The 21,331-nt window shown below is 35.9% G+C and overlaps 1 protein-coding gene across 2 annotated transcripts in view; it reads right to left on the bottom strand.

Moving 5' to 3' along the window:
• Positions 1–21,331, bottom strand: part of LOC128988761 (diacylglycerol kinase theta-like) — a 45,349-nt gene that overhangs the window by 6,817 nt on the left and 17,201 nt on the right. For both annotated transcript variants that reach the window (XM_054410375.1, XM_054410374.1), the window contains exons 3-13: positions 20,202–20,304; positions 18,589–18,809; positions 17,414–17,570; positions 12,253–12,366; positions 11,779–11,913; positions 10,965–11,082; positions 5,457–5,650; positions 4,589–4,801; positions 3,787–3,921; positions 3,481–3,655; positions 2,502–2,824 (exon numbers count right to left, since the gene is read on the bottom strand). In XM_054410375.1, coding sequence (XP_054266350.1) covers positions 2,502–2,824; positions 3,481–3,655; positions 3,787–3,921; positions 4,589–4,801; positions 5,457–5,650; positions 10,965–11,082; positions 11,779–11,913; positions 12,253–12,366; positions 17,414–17,570; positions 18,589–18,809; positions 20,202–20,304 — 1,888 coding nt within the window. The remainder of the gene's footprint in view (positions 1–2,501; positions 2,825–3,480; positions 3,656–3,786; positions 3,922–4,588; positions 4,802–5,456; positions 5,651–10,964; positions 11,083–11,778; positions 11,914–12,252; positions 12,367–17,413; positions 17,571–18,588; positions 18,810–20,201; positions 20,305–21,331) is intronic.

Below are 21,331 nucleotides of genomic sequence, written 5' to 3'. Positions count from 1 at the left end.
AGACATGGCCTTGCCATATAAGTTATTTGCTTCAAAAGACAAACATTGAGTCATGGCCTTGCTATATAAGTTATTTGCATCAAAAGACAAACACTGAGCCATTGCCTTGCCATATAAGTTATTTGCAACAAGAGACAAACACTGAGTCATGGCCTTGCCATATAAGTTATTTGCATCAAGAGACAAACACTGAGACATGGCCTTGCCATATAAGTTATTTGCATCTAGATACAAACATCGAGACATGGCCTTGCAATATAAGTTGTTTGCATCAAGAGACAAACACTGAGTCATTGCCTTGCCATATAAGTTATTTGCATCAAAAGACAAACACTGAGTCATTGCCTTGCCATATAAGTTATTTGCAACAAGAGACAAACACTGAGTCATGGCCTTGCCAAGTTACCAGTCAGTGATCTGACGGTTTTCTTTGCCGCCCTGTCGAGCGAATGAGTGGCGGAGGGTGGTGGGAATAGGGGCGTTACAAAGCCAACGTGTGAACATTTTTAGTAGCCATGGAGCCGTGGGATAGCTGAGAAACATGTATTTGTAGTAGAAGTGTTTTTAAAAGTGGAAATTCCTGTGTAGCTTAGTACACTTCTCAATATGGGTCCAAGGGGAAAATTCCCAACTCAAAAAAAACATTTTGCTGTGAGTAGGTAACTTAAGAGCTACTAGTATATCATTGAAAAAAGTCAACAGGCTGTCCAATGTCAGCTCGGACACCAGAGAGCGCCGAGAGAGTGAGATACGCTGTGGAAGTTAGTCCTCAGCTGCCTAAACGTAAATAAGCTGCAGCTCTGCACTTGTCTGGCCGCTCAGTAGAAGAGTATTACAATACCATCTGCATTTTCATTCATACAAAATGGCAATCGTGCAACTGCAACAGTTGAAGCCCAGTGGTTATGCAAAGCGCATCTCTTTTTCAGAACAAGTAGTGATGACAAAGTTGTCATTATGAGTGACGAATCACACTTTCAATCACGCCACATAGTCTTTCTCACTCTCTTTAGTTTCACACCACGTAGTCAGATTTTAGTTTCAATGCTGAACTAGTAGCTCTTATGTTACCCACCTACAGCAAAATGGTGTTTCGAGTTGGGACTTTTCTTCATTGGCCCACATTGAAACGTGTACTGAACAGCTACACTGGAATTGCCACTTTTAAAAACACTTCTACTACAAAGTCATGGTGCTCAGCTGTCCCACGGCTCCGTGGCTACTAAAAATGTTCACACGTTGGCTTTGTAATGCCTCTATTCCCACCACCCTACGCCAATCACTCACTTGACAGGGCAGCAAAGAAAACCGTCAGATCATTTTGCCGCTCCCTGTAGATACAAACATCGAGACATGGCCTTGCCATATAAGTTGTTTGCATCAAGAGACAAACACTCGGGGAAAAAACGGTCTTGTACATGGATACAGACAGCTTTGTGTTAGTAAAAAAAATCGGGAAAAAATCGGGGTTGTACAGTGATACAGACTGCTTTGTGTTGGTAAAAAATCGGGGTTTTACAGTGATACAGACAGCTTTGTGTTAGTAAACAAATCGGGGGAAAATCGGTCTCTTACATGGATACAGACAGCTTTATGTTAGTAAACAAATCGGGGTTGTACAGTGATACAGACAGCTTTGTGCTAGTAAAGAAATCGGGGTTGTACAGTGATACAGACAGCTTTGTGTTAGTAAAAAAATCGGGATTGTACAGTGATACACATAGCTTTGTGTTTAGTAAACGAATCGGGGTTGTACAGTGATACAGACTGCTTTGTGTTGGTAAAAAAATCGGGGTTGTACAGTGATACAGACAGCTTTGTGTTAGGAAAGAAATCGGGAAAAAATTTTAAAAAATCGGATCCATCAAAACCAGATCCAGCCCAAGATCCGGAATTTTTTGGATCCGATCCGGTGCCGGTTCTAGCTCGGATCCGGCGGATCCGGTAGTCCGATATCCGGATCCGACCATCACTACTTAAAACTGCATCCACATTCCATAAAGACCATAAAATACACAGTTTTCCACTTTTCAAGTTTGCCACCATTTTGGAAAATGGCCGCCATTTTTTAAATAATAGAATTAATATTTTTAAAGATTTTTATGGTCTTTATGGAATGTGGATGCAATTTTAAGAATTATTTGACTTATTTACTCTTTGCATTTTCGCTATAAACCTACTTGTTTAGGAGCTACAAGATGTAAAATGTACACCGGAAGTCATTGTTCCATAGGCTGTAACTCCTAAACGAGTGGGTTTATCGAAAAAATGTCGAGAATAAAAGTTTTTAAATTGCATGTTCTATCCGAAAACTTGATAAAATATAGGGTGTTCCATATGAATTTGACTAAATCAATTTTAAACGAAAAACACTTCAAATTTCCACCACAGTAAAAATAATACTGATACATTTATGTACAAAAATAATGGAAATAAAGGTTGGTCTTTTTAGAATAAAAAGTAAAAACTTTTTACTTGACAAACTTGCACTCATAACTCACCCGTAGAGTTAGTAGTTTGCATCTTGTCATCCCCCTTGTCCTCCGGGTGGAACACCACCGTCCACCTGTCGAGCCGGATCTCCTCAGCGTCGATGACATCACGCAGCAGGTTCATGGGATCCTCACCCCCAGTGTAGCCCGGACCCCATCGCAGCACACGTGCCAGGTCGTTGCCTGTCCCTAGTGGCACGATGGCACACGGAGGTGACGAACACTCGCTGTCCTGTCCCACGTTGTCCAGACATTGCAACACCCAGCCAATAGTGCCGTCCCCGCCACACACCAGGATCTTGTAGTCCTTGATGTGTCTGAACACGTACAGCCTGAAACAACCAAAAAAATAGATATTTGGCAAACAATCAACATATTTTCATGATTGAAACACTATTTGTACCTGTATGATTGTAAAATCAAACTTTTTTACTGAAAAACTACAGTACTTACTCAGATAATCTTTACCCGTGCGACTGGGACTATGACGGATAACATTTAAGTCCCTTTAAAAATCATTATAATTTGGGATAGAAATAATACAATCTACTGTTATTATTCATTAAATTGACAGGAAAGCAGGCTTACCTTTAAATAAGTACATAGAGACACATAACAAGTACAACACAAAAGCAGAAATTTTTGTGGTCACTGACCACTTTACTGTAGAAAAAAAGTGGTCAGTGACCACGAAAATTTGGCCTGCTTTCCTGTCAATTTCCTTAATAATTCCTGACAAATGCCCTATCTTTTAACCAGACAATCTACTGTTAATACTTTTTGAGCTACGATAAGCAATTTTCCCTCAAGTGAATAGTGTATTAGTTTAATTTTTTTTCAATATCTAATATGTAATGGTTGACAATAATTTAATCTTAAAATCCTATGTATGAAACTTTCAGATGTAATCTCTAATAATATATTTCTGAATTGTATCATAACTATGGATTTTGAAAAGATTATTTTCTGTGGTTAATTGCAGTCATACCCAGGTAGAGGGCCGCCGTTGTCCAGGTCGAACACTTGGTACGGATTGAGCAGTTTGCGGAAACTAGAGATAAGCTCGAGTCCCTGACATCCGCCAGACTTGACATTGACAAACACCAAGAGTGGCTGGACTCCCTGCGGCACCATACTGGGCTCTATGTTGGGAAGCAGCATCACTGCGAGACACATACACATTACAGTTACACTTTTGCCATCATATCGCCATACTGAAATAGAAAATTTACCAAAAAGATTGGTCCACCTAAGCAAAACGCATGGGTAATGTATAAAACAGCAGACAGCTCACCCAACAAATGTTTATCCTCGTACGAAGACTCTCTCAATGTATACAGCGCTCTCACAGCCTTGGCGGAGTCTTCGTACGTGATTACCATCGATCCATACTCGTAATATATAGGCCCGATTGACGAGAACTTGTTTTCTGAAATAAAAAAAACAAGTTAGGATATTTTGTTAAAATAAAGCCGTTTAAGAGGGATAAAAAAGTCTGAATTTCTCCGTGAATACGTAAATTTTTGTTGCATGTCCCCTCATTGGGCGCAAACCACTAGCCTGGTCAATCATTCTAATGTCAGTCGTGGTTATAGTACTCACCTTCAAATCTGAAGGTCGCTGGTTTGATTCCAAGAGAGATAATGGTAATGTAAGGCAGTGTAATGATTAGAGCGCACAACTTTTGTCTTGGGGATTGAGTTTTAAATCCTGACAATTAATATTTGCTATTTGCTCTCTCATAATGTTTTGGTTCAGAGACTACCTCTCGTTCAGGCACCTTCAGTATGAACACTCAGGTTTAAAAACCATACAGTGTGTGTACAAAATAGTAAACTAAAGTACTCAGGCAAACAACTTGTGTAGAATTTACTTGGCTCAATAATAGCTATGTGGACTGACACTACCCCACTGCCTTTGCTTTCCCATTAGTAAACACATAGCTGTTTCCCTGGAATTATACATTGAATTGAAAAATCTTACTATCTTTGGCTAACAACATCACAGTGAAAATTTGTCTGTTATTTTTAAGAAATTCAAGCAGTTTTTCTACTACTTTTCATTTACAAAAGTGACAGCTTTTACCAGTCACTCACCTTTGCCCAGAAACTCAGTGAGTAAGTTCTCGTAGTTGCGTTGTGACAGGTTGGGTGGCAAGTTTCCCACAAACAGCGCCAGGTTGGGGCCGTGAGGGTCCTGTTTCAACTGCAGGTAGTACCTCATCAGCTCCATCTGCCGTATTGAGTCTCTACCAATGGACTTGACGATCTCCCATGGCTTCTCGTCCTTCTGTAGAACTCGCTCGCTCACTGCAACACGGATAATGTAACTGTCGAATCTCAAGTGAGAGATAAATTGGCAAAACTACTGGTCAGTTAATCACTCGTAGGCAAGCATTTTGTATCAGAGATGATTTATAGCAATCACGGAAACATTTGGGATAACTTCTTGCAGTCACTGCAACATCTGTGAACCTGACAGTGTCACAGGATGGAGAGTTTTGACAGCGTAGAACAAAAGCCAATTGTAATATCAGGCAGACATTTTTTGGAAGATTCAGAGATTTATTCCCAGTCATCAAATTCATGTACAATTCCTGGTTCCAAGTCGGCTGGACACCCTGTTCACAGAGTAAATATTGTAATTGTAAGAAATCCACATTAGAAGCCATTATTTTGTAAGAAAATTAATTTTGTGGTTTGGTATTTTTTCCTGAGAAAACTTCTTTGAGTGAGTTGAACACCGAGTACCTAAATGACATATGCTGTTTCGCACCACAGGAAAACATTACTATAGGGCCTATAAGAAATGTACAGAACAACCATGGTTACAAAAAGGAGACCCTAATAAAATTTAGGCTGGTGTGAACAAAATTTAAAATTGCACCCTGCAAAAAACAATTTCAAAACAAATTGTTGCACACTATTTTTTTCTATACCCTGATCATTTTAGCCTCGGCTTTACCTCCTCGGTCCAGCAGGATCTCACTGAGGCGGAACTCCTCTTGCCGCATGTTCTCCAGACCGAAGGCTTTGATAGATTCGTTGATGAGATCCGCCACCGAGGTCTGGTTGTTGACTCGGATAGTACAGAAGGCAGCAGAGACTTGCAGCTTGCCCGGGTAAACTCTCACTTCGCCACAGTCGTTGTCCCTGTCTCTGTGAACACAATGTCCTTGCTGTTACTATAGAGAAAATAATTGTAACTCAAAAATGTCTCCTTACTGTCCACCACTCATGAAGCTTTCTAGTCTTATTCATGCATCCAGTTCAGTTGCAAGACTCACTGTTTAAAAAGAGTAAAGAAATAATCAAATAAAGCATTGATTTTTTGATAATAAAAAATAAAACAATGCAACTAGTTGTGAACATATTGCAAACATGATGATGGACAAGATTTTTGTTTTTAGTTCTTGTAAATAGAAAAGGTTAGTGAAAAATAATAAGTATATACAATTTGTTTGCTACTGTGCAAAACCGTTTCAAGCATAAAATAAATCAAGGATTACATAAATAAACTATATGATTATATCAATTTATATGTAAAATATTTATGTTTCATAATTTTATTTTAATACTAGCTGTAACCCGCGGGCTTTGCCCCGTTTAACTTCTTGATTTTCAAGATTATCTCGTTCGCATGGCTCAATCACGTCCTGGTTGAAGTTTGTTCGCTACGCTCACTCACCTTTAGGGTGGAGCTCGTTCGCTACGCTCACTCACCTTTAGGTTGGAGCTCGTTCGTTGCGCTCACTTGCCTTCCGGTTAGCTCGTTCGCTACGCTAACTCGCCTCCAGGTTGAAGTTCGTTCGCTACGCTCACTCACCTTTTGGTTGCAAATTAGCTGTTGTCATAAATGTAAAAGAAATAATAGTGCTGTGCCCTGTTGGTAATCCTTGTAACTTTAATGCTATTGAACATCATAGAACAGAACCAACTTGTTTAATTGAAACAGCTGTTAAGATTCAATAATTCCATTTCTCATAAGGTTAACATGGGAAACTCCAGAGCCACTGGGGCGGAGCCCGAAAGGATTTTTGAAATAAGAATATGCCTATATGTTAATCGGGAATGTGAGCTATCATCATGCCAAATTTCAGCCCAATCCGACCAGTATTTTTCGAGTTTACTTTTCCCATACACACATACAGCAACCACCTCTTTTTTATAATAGTATAGATAGATAGATAGATTTGTAATATGAATAACAACGAGTTCATATTGATTGAGATGAGAGTAGATTTTACACAGATATAGGAGGGCAAGCAATGGTTTACAAATAGTCGATTTAGCGTTCATAGTTACTAAAACAAGAAGTAAACAGTTGCAAATTAATTGACATGAAAGATGTATTAACTAAAATAGGGGAAACTAAACCTCTTCAAAACTTTTTTTTATTTCCAACAAAGTAATTTTACAAAAAAACTAATAATCTAACAATTAAATATAGAAATTGAAATTATATTAATTTTATTTACAAAAATTACAAATTTAACAATACCTAAAAATATGCTAACTTTAAGAAATAAGATAACACTAAACTAAATGGGTTTGTACAAAACACTTGCCGTACATTAAATTGACATATTAGCAACAATAAATACGGCTCTAAAAGCTACAAAAATATATATTTGTCTAGCATAAATTTTAACAAGCGTGCATTAGGTGAAAATGGATTGAACAAACAAATAAGTTGGAGTCACAAGTACAGCATGTGCATATTAATACCCCAAGCACTACATTATGTAGCAAATTTGAAAATAATAGCTAATAACTTGACAGTTCTACAATGGCTCCACACACTATGAAGTGTGTTTGTATATTTAAACAGTTTTAGCCCTTATCACAAAGGCTGATTGTCTTGACTGAAGTGTTCTGTTGTCAAAGTCAGGCGCTCGCTCTGAGAACTGCATCCTCGGGAAGCCGAACACCCGTGGTACGCAGTTCCCTGGGCGAGCTCTCTGGCTTACATTACAGTTCTTCACGGTTCTATGAGGGCAGTGAAATTTTGAGGGTACTCTTCATTTACATTCACTCACAACTGACAGTTAGTTATCTGGAATGAAAACTAGGAAAGAGTACAAATAATATTCAAAGAAATGTTTTGAAATTAAGGGTTTTTTCAGTCTCAGAATCTTCCAGACCGGTCTACCTGTAGTCACTATGGTAGTGGTTGACTCACCAAATCTACTCCCTCAGTTAAACAGTACAGTACACTCCCGATTAACTGGAGGTTGTTGGGTCCACGACTAACTCGGTTACGAAGAATCTTGAATAACACAGAGGTGGCATAGATTTTGAGGTTAGGGTTACGGTTCTTTATTATGAAGTCACTTGTAAAATGTATCATTAAACAACACATAGCAAATGAAAAATGATAACACGTAGTATTGATACACAACACCCCCCCCCCAAATAATGTAGAATTGTTGTGGGAAAAAATAGCACAACAAACATGTTCAACACTTTTTGTTTAAGTTTGACCTATCTATGACACAATTATTATTTATCTTGACACAATTATATCTACATATAGACATTGTAATGAAGGAGAGACATTGTAATGAAGAAGACTGACACTGCTATTGTTTATGTTCTGCTGACTGCTTGTCCAGTCCAGTTTGCCATTTCCGTCGGTAGCCCGCACACCTAGTACCGTGTAATTTTAATTTTGAAGGTTATTGCGGTTCATTCTAACGCTAAAATAATACTAAATGGTATTATTTTACAGTATATATTTTAGAATACAGTACTTATTCCAAGTACTGTATTCGTTTCAATAAATCACAAATTAATTTCTATTTTTATGTTTCTTTGAATAGAAACTTACTGTAATAAAGTAGGGTGACCCGGGGCAATTCTGGCAGCCAGACGTGAACCTTAACTTTAACTGCTTGTATCGCGGTGAACATATTTTTCATTTTATTTTGACAATTACCATAGTAATTCTATGTTATTCCTCTAGTGTTTTCATATATTTAGACAACAATCTCAAACTCCCCTTAAGGGGGTTTGAGGGTTTTTTTTTTGGAGTGTCAGATGCCAGAATTGCCCCAACCTTGGGGCAATTATAGCAATACCTTATATTTTCCTTATTGTTTAAATTGCTCTGACATTGGGGCAATCATGGCATAGGCCTAATTTAGCTGTTTAAGATGGTGTTTTAATTTTTGTTCTATCTCTATTTATAAGGAAGTTGTGAATAAACCGGTAAGACAGTACAAGCGTACAAGGGCCTTAACCTCAAAACTTCTAGCAACAATAAACAATAAAAATAATCAGGCTGCCATAGAGTAATCTAAGCAAAAGGTGTTTACAAAGCCATCCAAATGAACTGAAATGAAACATATTACACATAACACACGTTGTTATACAATTTATTCTTTAATTTATACATTATTTGTATAAAGATATATAGCTGCCATAATTGCCCCGGGTTCTTTGCCACAATTGCCCCATAGCATATGAAAATGGGGCAATTATAGCACCCATTTAAATTTAAATATCTTAAAGGGATAACTGCTATTACTATTTTTGTTCATGAAGTTTTAAGTCTGAACAATTATCGTTGAGTATAAAAAAAAATAAAATATAAAATTCATAGGGGAAAAAAAATTAGCCGTGTGCGATGTTTCGATATCCTCGGGCTGTGGAAGAAAGTACTTTTTTAATCGCTAATAAAAATTACTGCAAACATTTTATTTTTACAAAAATGCTTTCCTATATATAGGAGGTATATGCTGAAATAACAAATATTGCTTCACTGATCTGTAAAGCTGAAATTTAAAAAAAATATAGGCCATTGCTATAATTGCCCCGTGCCAGAATTGCCCCGAGTCACCCTAAGTTTTTCTACTGAAAATAAAAATATATATTTAGGCAAAAAACTACTTCCTATAACCCGAGGGCTTGGATAATCAGGAGTGTACTGTATGTAAAACTTGTTGATGACTTTTAAACTTAATACATTATTTTATGAAATTAGGACCAAAACTGTTTCTACAACGTTCAAAGTGTTCCATAGACCCTAAAAGCAGGTTGTCTCGCTGCTGAACATGGATGCGGGATTGTGCAAGTGTTTTAGTGCCTGCGTTTTTTCAGGGTACAGCCCCTACCAAAATTGGTTAAGTTAAGTCTATTTACTTAGACCAATGTTAGGCTGGCCAGTGAGTGTGTGATGTCTATTATTATTATATAATATGAGTACAAGTTAGTGTTTGTATGACAGTTTTTTTTTTACATTCACCATCAAACCACCAGAGTAGTTATTTACAAATGTAATACTGTTTAAAAACAATAAACATAATGAGCTTTTTACTTCAACGGCTGAGTGTAACAATTGGCAACGATTTTTACATATTTTGTTTCAGAAATTTGATGACACATAGAAAATACTTTTTTCTCCATACACAAAATTAATTAAGTTTTCCGTTAACTTTGTTGCTGTCAGAACGATCTGTTACAGAATTACAGCTGTTTTGTGCTGCGGAAAAAGAGCATACATTTGGTAGAATGTCTAGCTATTACAATCCTAGATATTTTGAACTAAAGATGTGTTTTTTTTAGGGATGGTCAAGTCTCGAAATTTCGGGAAATTTTAAATCTCGTTACACAAGACGAGATTTCTTTTTGACCGAGATTTTTATCGAGACGAGAATTTAAAAAAAAAAAAAAAAAAAATTAAAAGCGCCTGCAGAAAGTCGATGCAATACCCGCAATACAGGAGCGTGTTGTAGTTGCGTTTCCTTTGCGAAGGCGTTCTTATTTAATTAATTCTATAAATGTAAATATTACTTTAATTATTTTAATAATATTACTTTAATAACATTTGAGAAGTTTTGTTAAGTGTAAGTAGTGTGAGGAATGTTTTATTACTATAAAAAGTCAAAACAAGTAATTATTTTATAAAAATTAATATTGCTTTTATTTTATGATTTATTTTATTTTAGGATAAGTTGAACTCTATCCTAACTGATATCACTATGTTTCTTAATCGTAGGCATTTTTAATAAGTTAGGCGTGATTAATAAAAAAATGTTATGCTGATGTTTTTTAATAAAAGATTGTAAATATTCTTGCCTATTATCATTATTGTTGTATTTAAACAGTCATCTAACAATGTTACAAAATCAGGTAAAAATTTTGAACGTGCATTTCCCGTTGTGTATGAGAAGGGAAATCCCGTCTCGATCTCGTCTCGAAATTTTATGAGAAATAAAAAATCTCGTCTCGTCTCGTCTCGAACTAAAAATTCAATCTCGTCCATCCCTAGTTTTTTTCAAAGCACAAAACAGCTGATAGTTGATTCATATTAAAAATCCTTCTTACAGCCACATAGTTAACATAAACATTTATTTGTTTATTCTAAAATATCTAGAGGCTGGTATCCATGACAAAACTAACGTTTGAACTGACAAAAGCAAATTGTTGAGAGGTCAATAAGCCACAACACATAGCAATGATAGTGACTCACTTAAATCTGAGGAACACTGCCGGCCTCTTTCCCTCCCTTCTGTGAAGATTCATCACAGGACAGGGGTCACACAAAACTGCTTCGTCCGGGGAGTACAAATCTGTTAAATAAAAATTTTCTGCAACAAAAAAAAAACAGAGTTAGTAATTTGTAGACAAAACAATTAATCACAAAATAATAATTTCAATTATACTTGCGAGTGACATCACCAGAACCGATTAAACATAATACAGTAGAGTCCCGCAAACTCGGCATAATGTGGACTGGAAGGGAGCCGAGTCTGTGAAATGCCAGGTTATCGGGAACTAGGGTTAAAAATAAGGACAATACAATTTTTAAGCTTTTCCAGACTGCCGGGATATCTAGTGCCGAGTTTGCGGGACTCTACTGTAAAACAGCAAGTATGACTACAATCATACTTCTAGGTCCATAGGACGCCATCTCTTCAGGAGGCTTATTTTAAGGCTATTATAATTATTGAATGGAACATATGACAGATTTATTATTGAGATCAGCTGTCTCTTTAGTATTCGCTACTGACTCTTTGCAAGATTAACTGGCAACCAATTAATTAGTATAGATACGATAACAACTTACTGAGTTACTGAGCTAGTTGTAACCCAAAACAAATTTCAAAGAACAAGAAGTAAGACTGATAATACTCTATACTTTCTTTAGGTTTGATAGGAGAGAGAGAGAGAGATAGAGAGAGAGAGAGAGAGAGAGAGAGAGAGAGAGAGAGAGAGAGAGGGAGAGAGAGAGAGAGAGAGAGAGATAACTTTAAACTTACTTAGTTTGCTCTTAAGTTACTCACGAGGGTCCTTGGTAATGTGGAAAGCTCTGAGGGCTGTGAGGAGGATATGGTCCGTGCTGGCGAGTCTAGACACTGTCACCACTCGAAATATCCTGCGGCGCACCGAGTTGTTGCCATCGTACACTTTGATCATCTCTGAAACACATCAGAGATTGGCAGGTTTTCTTGAATTTACCCGCCAACATTGGCCACAAGCCTGTCCGTGGACCAAGCAAGGAGTGCACCAGTACAATACAAGATTAACTGTGCTTTAAAAACAGCGGCACTGGAACGCAAATCCAAATCATTGCATTGATTCTACAGTCTGTATACAAATTAAGCACTAAAAAAAAACTATAAATTTTTGCTATCAAACTTCATTGTACTAAACAAATTTAACCACCACATTCAATTGATTTAAGTGAAATGTACTTGAACGCAAATCAATCTGAGTAAAAATAGTTTGATTGTTTTGGTATGTTTTGATGTCAGTACCTTCATCCCTATCACCCTCCTTGTCTTTCCGTTCTTTCCCGTGAGAGATAATCGTCTCATCGTTGTCCTTGTATCTCGTGTCTCCACTGCTGAACTCTTCTGATATACTCCGAGCTGAAACAGAAATCAGCAAAAACTTTTAATATAAGTAACACTACAATGCATAATATTCTTTGGAAGCCTCCAAACAACAGTTTTTTTTAACCTAATAACAGTTTACATGAAAAAGTGCATATAATGTAATTATTATCATGATGCAGGTGTCTGTTAAAAAAAGGCAAACAAACATCGAAGAAAATTACTAAAAACAAATTTCAGAAGAAATTGTGGTCATTATAGTGTAGAATTTTAAACTCAACAATGTTATGTTTACAGTAAAATTAAGAGTAAATCAAGGGAGCTTTAGTAAAAAATTTCCAGGCAACAAACATACATTTGATTAAACTGTTAAATCAATAGAACTTAAAAATAAATAATGATCTAAATAATGATTGTTAAAAATACAAAAATTAAAAATTTCCAATTTAACTTTTTCTATCATGGTGCTTCCCGATAAAGTATCTATAGGCCTAATTAGAAGAAAATTTAGAAGAACAATTTAGTTAAATGTTTCCATTCTTTTAATTATTTCAAAGAAAACCTTTAAAGGTTATTAGTATATACATCGTTAGAGTCAAAAAATAATAAATACTAAAATACATTATTTTGCATATATTATATTATTTATTTATTTATTTAAAAAAGAAATATGACAGTCAGGAAATAGAAAATACCACATGTAAAAAAATATTTAATTAGAAACCAAAATGAAGTTTTAAATTTTTTCCTAACAAATAAAACCTCACCAATAACTCAATATTAGACTGCAAATAGCAGTGACAAAACTAAAATTTGAGCTGTAACTGAGAGCTGAATTAAACAAACAATATTGTTCTTACCGTGTCAACACAAAAACAATGAAGAAAACGGTTGGCAGAGTGGCAGCAGGCATCAACATCACACACAACAGGACTGGCAAAACAACACAAGACTCATCACATGCTACAATAAGCAACACCAGCAGAAAATAATATACCGTAAAACAATCATAACTAAAAATATCAAACAAAAACTATTGGAATTAGTAGTTTTAGTTAGAAAAATAAGACGAAACTTGTTATTTACTAAGAAAATAAATTTGACAAAAAAAAAAATTATAAGCTTTCTGGAGTTTTGCAACTGTGTTTATAACACTTATTTCTTATCTAAGGCCACAGTAGCTGTAGAATTATAAATTTTAATTTTTTGTCTTATTGTTTTAGTGGGTGTTTACTGCTTTGACGCCCTCAATACAAAATAAGCTGGTTATTTTTGACAATAATCTGAAGAGGGCGAGATAGTCGCGGAAACAATAGCTACTCACCCTTAGGGGAGGATAAGGAATCACTAGACAAAATCTAAAATCAGGGTAAAATAATTTCTTATTTATATAATAAATTGTTTTTAAATTGTACAATTTTATTACATAAAGTTAAAATTCCCAATTGCTGAAAACATTCAGAATAATTTCCTGTAATTTATACCACTAGTCCTGTATAATTTCTAGAAATTCACACTGCCAAAAAATCCTAAAGATTTCTGCAATTAACGCAGTTCCCATTGCGTGGACACGCTATCTAACCAGCACTCTAACCACTGGACTATCTAATTTATTGATGTAACATTGATTCGTACTTAATAAAACGTATATCATGGATTGAAAATAGATTGCAAAACATAAATAATTTTGATTATCTCAAAAACCTTTTTTTGTTTACAAAAATAGTAGTTTGTTGCATGACCAGTTGCAAGAGATCTAAAGAACATATGATAAATTTACAGCTTTTTAAAAATCCAACCAGAAGAGAAATTTAGTTATGAACTCGACTCATGGTCATTTTTTGTCAAATTGAGTAAAAACTATCTGACCAAAAAAGGCTTATATTCTTGAGATTATCTGCTACTCGACAATATTTTAGGTTATATGCAAAACCCAACCAGCTTAATCAGGTTAGCCAAATTATTCAATGAAAGCAGTTTGGCTAACGCCAATATGGGCTATACCTATGAAATAAAAAGCGAGAAATATCTTTAAAAATTAGCCTATAAACTAAAATATGGAGCAGAAAAATTTGTTTTGCAAAACAGAAATAATAAATTTGTGGTCATAGCTGTCAGAGATTGATTGACTACAAAAAATAGAACTGTTTGCATTCGTTTGAATTGCACAAGCAGTCTGTAGGTGTTCATTATTTCCCATCTGTGGTGATTTTTATGAATCAAAGTGTACAACTAAATGTATAACTCAAAGAAACTTGCAAATGTCAAAACATACTGGGAACAGTGCATAACCGGAGATATCTAAAAACGTAAAACTTGGTGTTGTTTGCACACAAAACAGACTAAAATATAACCGTTGCTTAACTGAATAAAAATAAATAACTCATAATTAGGGATGGACGAGACTGAGTTTTAAATTCGAGACAAGATTCTTTTTTCTCATAATAATTAGGGACAAGATTATAGATCTCAAAACTATCGGGGAATTATTCATATGCGCAGTTTTACAATGGTTAATAAATAAAAATAACAATTAAGTATTATTAAAATCAACAACTAAAGTGCAAATGAAAATAAGAAATCTTTAATGTAAAACTGTAACATGCACACCCCAACTTTATCACAACAAATACAGTCTGGTTAAGAGACGAAAGAATTGTAGTACTGTAGATTGTATAGGGGTACATCTGATCTAGGTGATAATGATATCATGGAGATAATGTATATTGAGTTAGAGGTAAAGAAAATTAATAGACAATCGTAATTTAAATTTTTTTATTTTTTAACTTTTTAGATTTTTGTATAACCTTGTCTTTAAAAAGTCTTAGATCAAAACCAATCTTGTTCAAACAATCAAGATTTTTTTAATCTCACAATTTTTCTTTCAATTCCAAGACTCGTCCATCCCTACTCAAAATTATTCTAACAAAAAGTGTAAAATACAACTATTGCAGTTTGATTTTCTGACAAAATCTGTTCTCATAACAGAGTTGTGGCTGACTAACATCCATGCAAATAAGCAACAGGTTTTATAAAATGCTTGGAGATACACATGCAATGTTATCAGGTCATTAATATCTTAGAGAATCCAAACAGAACCAACTAAGAATGCTATAACTTGGTGATTTATGTAGAAGACAGCTTTATATGCTGCAACTTCAAGTATTTCTAACTAAATCTTGTCTGTAATGTCTTAAGAAAAATATAAACTTTATGTTGAAGAAATAGTTATTGTTTTGTATTGCTCTTGGTCCTCCGGATGGATTAGGTATTTTATATTATAGCCATTTAAAGTCTTGTACATGGTATCTTTGACTATTAGTAAAACTAGACATTCCATTCCCTCGTTTAATTTGTAGCCAAATGTAGAATGCCATTTCAGTTTTCAACGCAGCCTATCTGAGCCACCCACAGAGTTCGCCGATTTTAATTAGCCATTTCTATCCAAGCCGAGCTAAAAAGGGTAACTTATTGAGAAATAGCATTCTTATATATATGTCAATTATCAATTATTAAGATGAACGCCATCAAGGTGTGTATTTTAACCCAAAAATAATTGCAGGATGATCTGTATAGATTTGTTGCTGACTAAGAACAGCTGTTTCATACGCCAGGATCATTTAAAGCCCAATGGTCAGGGACAGCTGGGTCCAGTTTTGAACCATCAAAAAGCTAATTTTCCCAGGATCGATCCGGCAACCTTTTGATTGCTAGGCGAGCACTATAACCCCTCAGCTAACTAGCCAGTTGTCACTTAAACCACCACAGAGACAAAAACTTAGGCGAAAATAGAGTTACGACTGTGGCACACTCCATGAGTGGCTAATTCTACTATGTTCTTTTTTACAGGGTGTCTAGTTTATTTCCATTATAAAATTCAAGACTAATTCCAGACTTTTCAAGACTAATTCCAGATTTTTCAAGACTAGTTTTTTCAACAATTAGTGGGTGTTGATACCAAAATGTATCGATTCTCGATTCTTGATACCGGTACCAATTTTTATGGCTTAACCAAATTTTCTAAATAATACTACACCAACCACTGTCTTTGTCATAAAGTAGTATTATGATAATGTGGTGTTTTCAAGTAAAGAAATAATGCAGCAATAAAAAATTCTAACTAGCAAATTTGATTTTTTTTATCATGAAATCTTCCACATACCGTACGTTTAGACATCATCATTGACTGCAGCGGTTAAAGAAACGTGATCGTTGTCGTCCCCGATCACGGCAAAATCATGAACATTTCCCGCGGCCTTGTAGACATCAATGACATCATCGTCGTCTCCCGCGGTCTCAGAAACGTCATCGTCCGCGATCGCGGCAAAATCATGAACATTTTCCGCGGCTGTTAAGATATCACCGTCATCTCCCGCGGTCACGGAAACGTTATCGTCGACGTCCGGAATCACGGCAAAATTATGAACACTGCCCGCGGCCGTGTAGACATCATCGTCGTCTCCCGCAGTCACGGAAACGTCATCGTCATCTCCCGCGGTCACGGAAACATCATCGTCGTCGTCCGTGATCGCGTCAAAATCATGAACATTTCCCGTGGCTGTTTAGACATCACCATCGTCTCCCGCTGTCACAGAAACGTCATCGTCGTCTCCCGTGGTCACGGAAACGTTATCGTCCTCTCTTGTGGTTACGGTAACGTTATCGTCGTCCCCAGCGGTCACGGAAAGGTCATCGTCGTCTCCCGCGGTTTCGGAAAAGTCATCGTCGTCGTCCACAATCGCGGCAAAATCGTGAACAGTTCCCGAGGCCGTGTAGACATCATCATCATTGGCTTTCGCGGTTATGTAAACGCAAGACGACGATTGCGGCAAAATAATGAAAATTCCCGACTTTGAAATCAAATTTAAGACTAAATCCCGACTTTTCAAGACCATTTTGAAATTCAATACTAATTCCCGACTTTCCCGACTACTAGACACCCTGTTTTTAACAAAAATTGGCTGCAGATAATCATATTTAGCATGTCTACTTTATCCAACAGTCAATGATGTTATCGGATATACAGATAAATTATCAAAATTCCTTTAAAAAAACAATACACTTTGAGCTACTTTTGACTCACGTGACATGGTTTCCTTGCGGCGGACCTGCACCCCGATGATGGCCTCCATGGGTACCTCGGTGCGGGGGATACTCACGGCGTGGGGGGGAAGGTAGATGGGTTCCAGGTTGCCGAACCTACACTCACTGTTGATGCTCTTATGACACCCAGCGTGACTCTATACAAAAAAGTGTCAAACATGAATACATATGCAAGAGTCCAGTCATTCTAAACCACCTTTTGGGGAAAGGACAGCATTTAAAAAAAAGCTATGTGTCCTGAAATACTAACCTGGGTGTTAAGCCAACTGGGAAAATAACATTTTCAAAAAACAAAAACAAACATTTTTCAAACGAATGGTATTTAATTTGATAAACTAAAATTGAATGGCCACAAGAAAAACATTGGAACTTAAAAAGAAAATATTTAAAGGTTTTGGTAAAATCATTATGAAAACAATTTAGGCCTACCTTTACAACTTTCATCTGAATGAATGAATGTACTACATTTTAGCATTCCAGCTGGTCAGGAAATTGGGAAAACAGTGATGATTAAGTCAAAGATTGAGTACTTTGACTATTATATGTTTAGAAGAATATTGTTTGAAGAGCATAGAATAATATGATCAGGTATATACCTTTACGTCAACAGTTCAATTTTGTAGTAAGTAAACTCGCAACGTTGCGAGTTTACTTACTACAAAATTGAACTGTTGACGTAAAGGTATGTACCTGATCATATTAGTCTAACAAACAGTTCAGGGGCTAAATCATGAATTTTAATGATTTCAATTCTTTATCATACTGTCTGGAAAACAACCTTTTTTATTTCTCTCCACAATCATTGTTTTCGGGTAACCTCAAATAGGGAACAGAAAAAACATATGTGATATTTTTGGTTTGCAAACCTCAAAATTTGTTTATTGCACATTAGATAACGCTACTAATAATACGATATTTTAAGTTATAAACAACAGAGATGGATGACTTTGTATAACCTCAAATTATGTGGTCTAATTTTGTAAGGATTAGAGGGTTATTTCCACAGTACCATGAAAATGGTTGTTCATCACACGAAGCGAGGGAAGATATTGCAAAAATTGGGGAAAAATATCATAGCAGGGTTCAGCATGCGTAAAAAATTTGAAGCCGTAATAGTTAGTAAAAATATATAAAATGTATGTGTTAGCTACGTACCGTGATGCCGCACCACTCACACCGGTAGCTGGCCAAGCACTCGGCTGACCAGCAGGCCTTCTTGCACACTGCACACTTGCTGTTGCTAGGCAGGTTGCCCTCGCGCCAGTGGTGCTGGTGGTGGACCAGAGACAGCTCCTTGCCCGGGATGTACGTCGCATTTTCCTTACAATCAGCCACTGCAAAGTCCTGGCACTCCCCATGCACGAAGTACTCGCAAACTAGACAATGTTACAGTTAAGGTTGTTACTTATTTATTACTGGTGGTTTCTGGGGACATTTCCTAAAAAGCTCATATTTAAAACAAATTATCAAAATATTCAAACAAACTCAGAATCAATATTGATGTGTCTGGATAAATCAACCCTGTGCATCATATCTTTTTTTGTGTAAAAACAGTATCTGTTTATCTCATTGGTGTTACAGTTGAACCTTGTTTGTACGAACCTCGATAAAACAAATTCCTCGATAAGTCAAATTTTTTAAAATCCCCTTGACACTTTCATATAGGTCAATGCTGAAAACACCTCTATACAATGTAGTAATTAAGTTAAAAACCTCCATAAGACGAATTTGTTAGTGACATGGGCTAGGACTGATTAACCTCTATACAACGAATATTCTTAGCACAAAACCTCAACAAGACAAACGTGACCTCTATAAGACAAATTTATCATAATCTTAACCTCCATAGTACGTAGTTTTCAAAACAAACAGACGCTTGTTTCAACATGAAACCCCCACCCATCCCTCCTCCTTCTTCAGTCATCGTTTGGAGAAACCTCTATAAGAAGAATAACAGCAGCATTAATCCTCGATAAAACGACCCTCTTTATTAAGAATACCTCTATAGTACGAATTTTTCCCGTACCCCTTAAAATGCGTCTTATATAGGTTCAACTATATTTTCAATAAATGATTTGAATCACTCTAGAAGCTTAACTCCTGCCTAAAAAGCAAACATATACCATAATTTATTGTGAACAAATACTGGTTTACTAAGGTGGCTTTAGTCTTGTGGTTGTGATAGTAAAAAAACGCTTCCCAGATTGGAATTTAAGACATTGTCTCCGTGAAATATGAAAAGGCATATTAAGATGTGTGAGCACTAATTTATTTATAATTATACGCTTCTTTTACAAAATTAGTGTAAATGCATCCCATTGACCAAGAACTTAATCCTAGATTTGTTTCTGATTACCATAAAAATATAAAGTATAGGTGTAGTATTCCTCCTTAAAATTCTGACTTAACATTCTATTATATCAAAATAGGCCTATAAACGTTCAGAGGGTTCATAGTTTAGACCACCAAATTTGAATAAAATAATTGATTTCAACATTCAATCTAAAACATAACGTAAAAGTCTCAATTAGTAATGTTATCCCTGGTTTTATATACATAGTACATTGCAGAATTTACTGACAAATAAGTTACAATCCAAATGTTAATATTGCGTACTGGCTTAATGATAAATCACTATCAGCTGTATTGAAGTAAACAAAAATCAGCTTTAAATGGCTTCTAATGCACATTTTAAGTTAAATCTAACTTAGTGTTGCTATTAGAAATTAGAAACAGAAAAAAATGTACCAACTATAGATCAGACTTACTTTCGCAATGCGTGGCCAGACTGTCCTCAAGTCTCTTGCGGCAGACATTGCAAAACTTGCGTTTGTGCTGGGTTTGCTCTGACCAGCAATGGGCTACAGGGTTCTGTAAAAAAGAGTAGCGTTATAACTATATACCTCTGACATTGAGGTTGTCACCAAGTGTGCTGCAGCTAATCTAGTGGCTAAGGGGCATGGCTTAACTGTCTAAGAGGTACAGGAGCTACCAGTATCCTCGTAGTCTTCTGGTGAATCAACAACTGCACTTTTTTGTATCTGGGGGTGAATGTAAGAGAGTGTGAATCCTTACAAGGCCCCAGAAAAAACACAATTTTTAACCATAAGGTTCTTTTAATATTACTAAGATTGTTATTCTTTATACAATTTGTAAGCTCGTCTTCTGTTATTTTCTATTATACCTTACATTAACAATTCAACAAGTAGTGGTCAAACTCACAACATATTTAGCCTATTCAGGCATTGTCAAGTGATCTTTGCAGGAATGTTTCACCCAAATTTGATTTGTCAATTAGATATGCACGAAACAACATTAAACATTTAGTGTAGACTACTAACCAGCCATGGTAAAAAAGCCTCGATAACAAGTGTGGAAACTCTTTAAACACTCCCAATTTTCCAAAATTTAAATCTTGCTAAAGCTGTGTTTGGATTTTGGAAAATCATCCAATTAATATTGTTCCAAAAAAATGCCAATACACACTTTATTTACAGCATGAGTATGTGAGCATCTCTCTTATTCCAGATGTAAATTAGGCTAATTTTTGCAACAAAAACAAACTAGGTCTAGTAACTTGCACAGGATATGTAATTTTAATGCTATCCTATATATTAAAAAAGGCAAGCATGTCCCTTGAAAACTTTTTCCCCAGCTTGTGAGCATTGCAGCGAAAATCTAAGCATACTGTTAGAAAGACAGTCACCTGTAGATGTGCAGCATCCCTTTATTAATAAAAATAGGATATCAAATCAAATCAAATCAAATCGTCTTTATTTCATATTGTACATAAATCAGTACATGGAATGGCGTCAAAAACTATATCTAAAATCTATACTATTATAAAAAAGAGGTGGTTGCTGTATGTGTGTATGTGTGTATGGGAAAAGTAAACTCG

Source organism: Macrosteles quadrilineatus, unplaced genomic scaffold (genome assembly GCF_028750875.1).
Source record: "Macrosteles quadrilineatus isolate MER2022 unplaced genomic scaffold, UCM_ALF_1.0 Scaffold_3__2_contigs__length_128488019, whole genome shotgun sequence".
NCBI classification, from domain to species: Eukaryota; Metazoa; Arthropoda; class Insecta; order Hemiptera; family Cicadellidae; genus Macrosteles; species Macrosteles quadrilineatus.
Note: the sequence above shows the minus strand (reverse complement) of the source record. Positions and strands in the feature narration are given on the sequence as shown.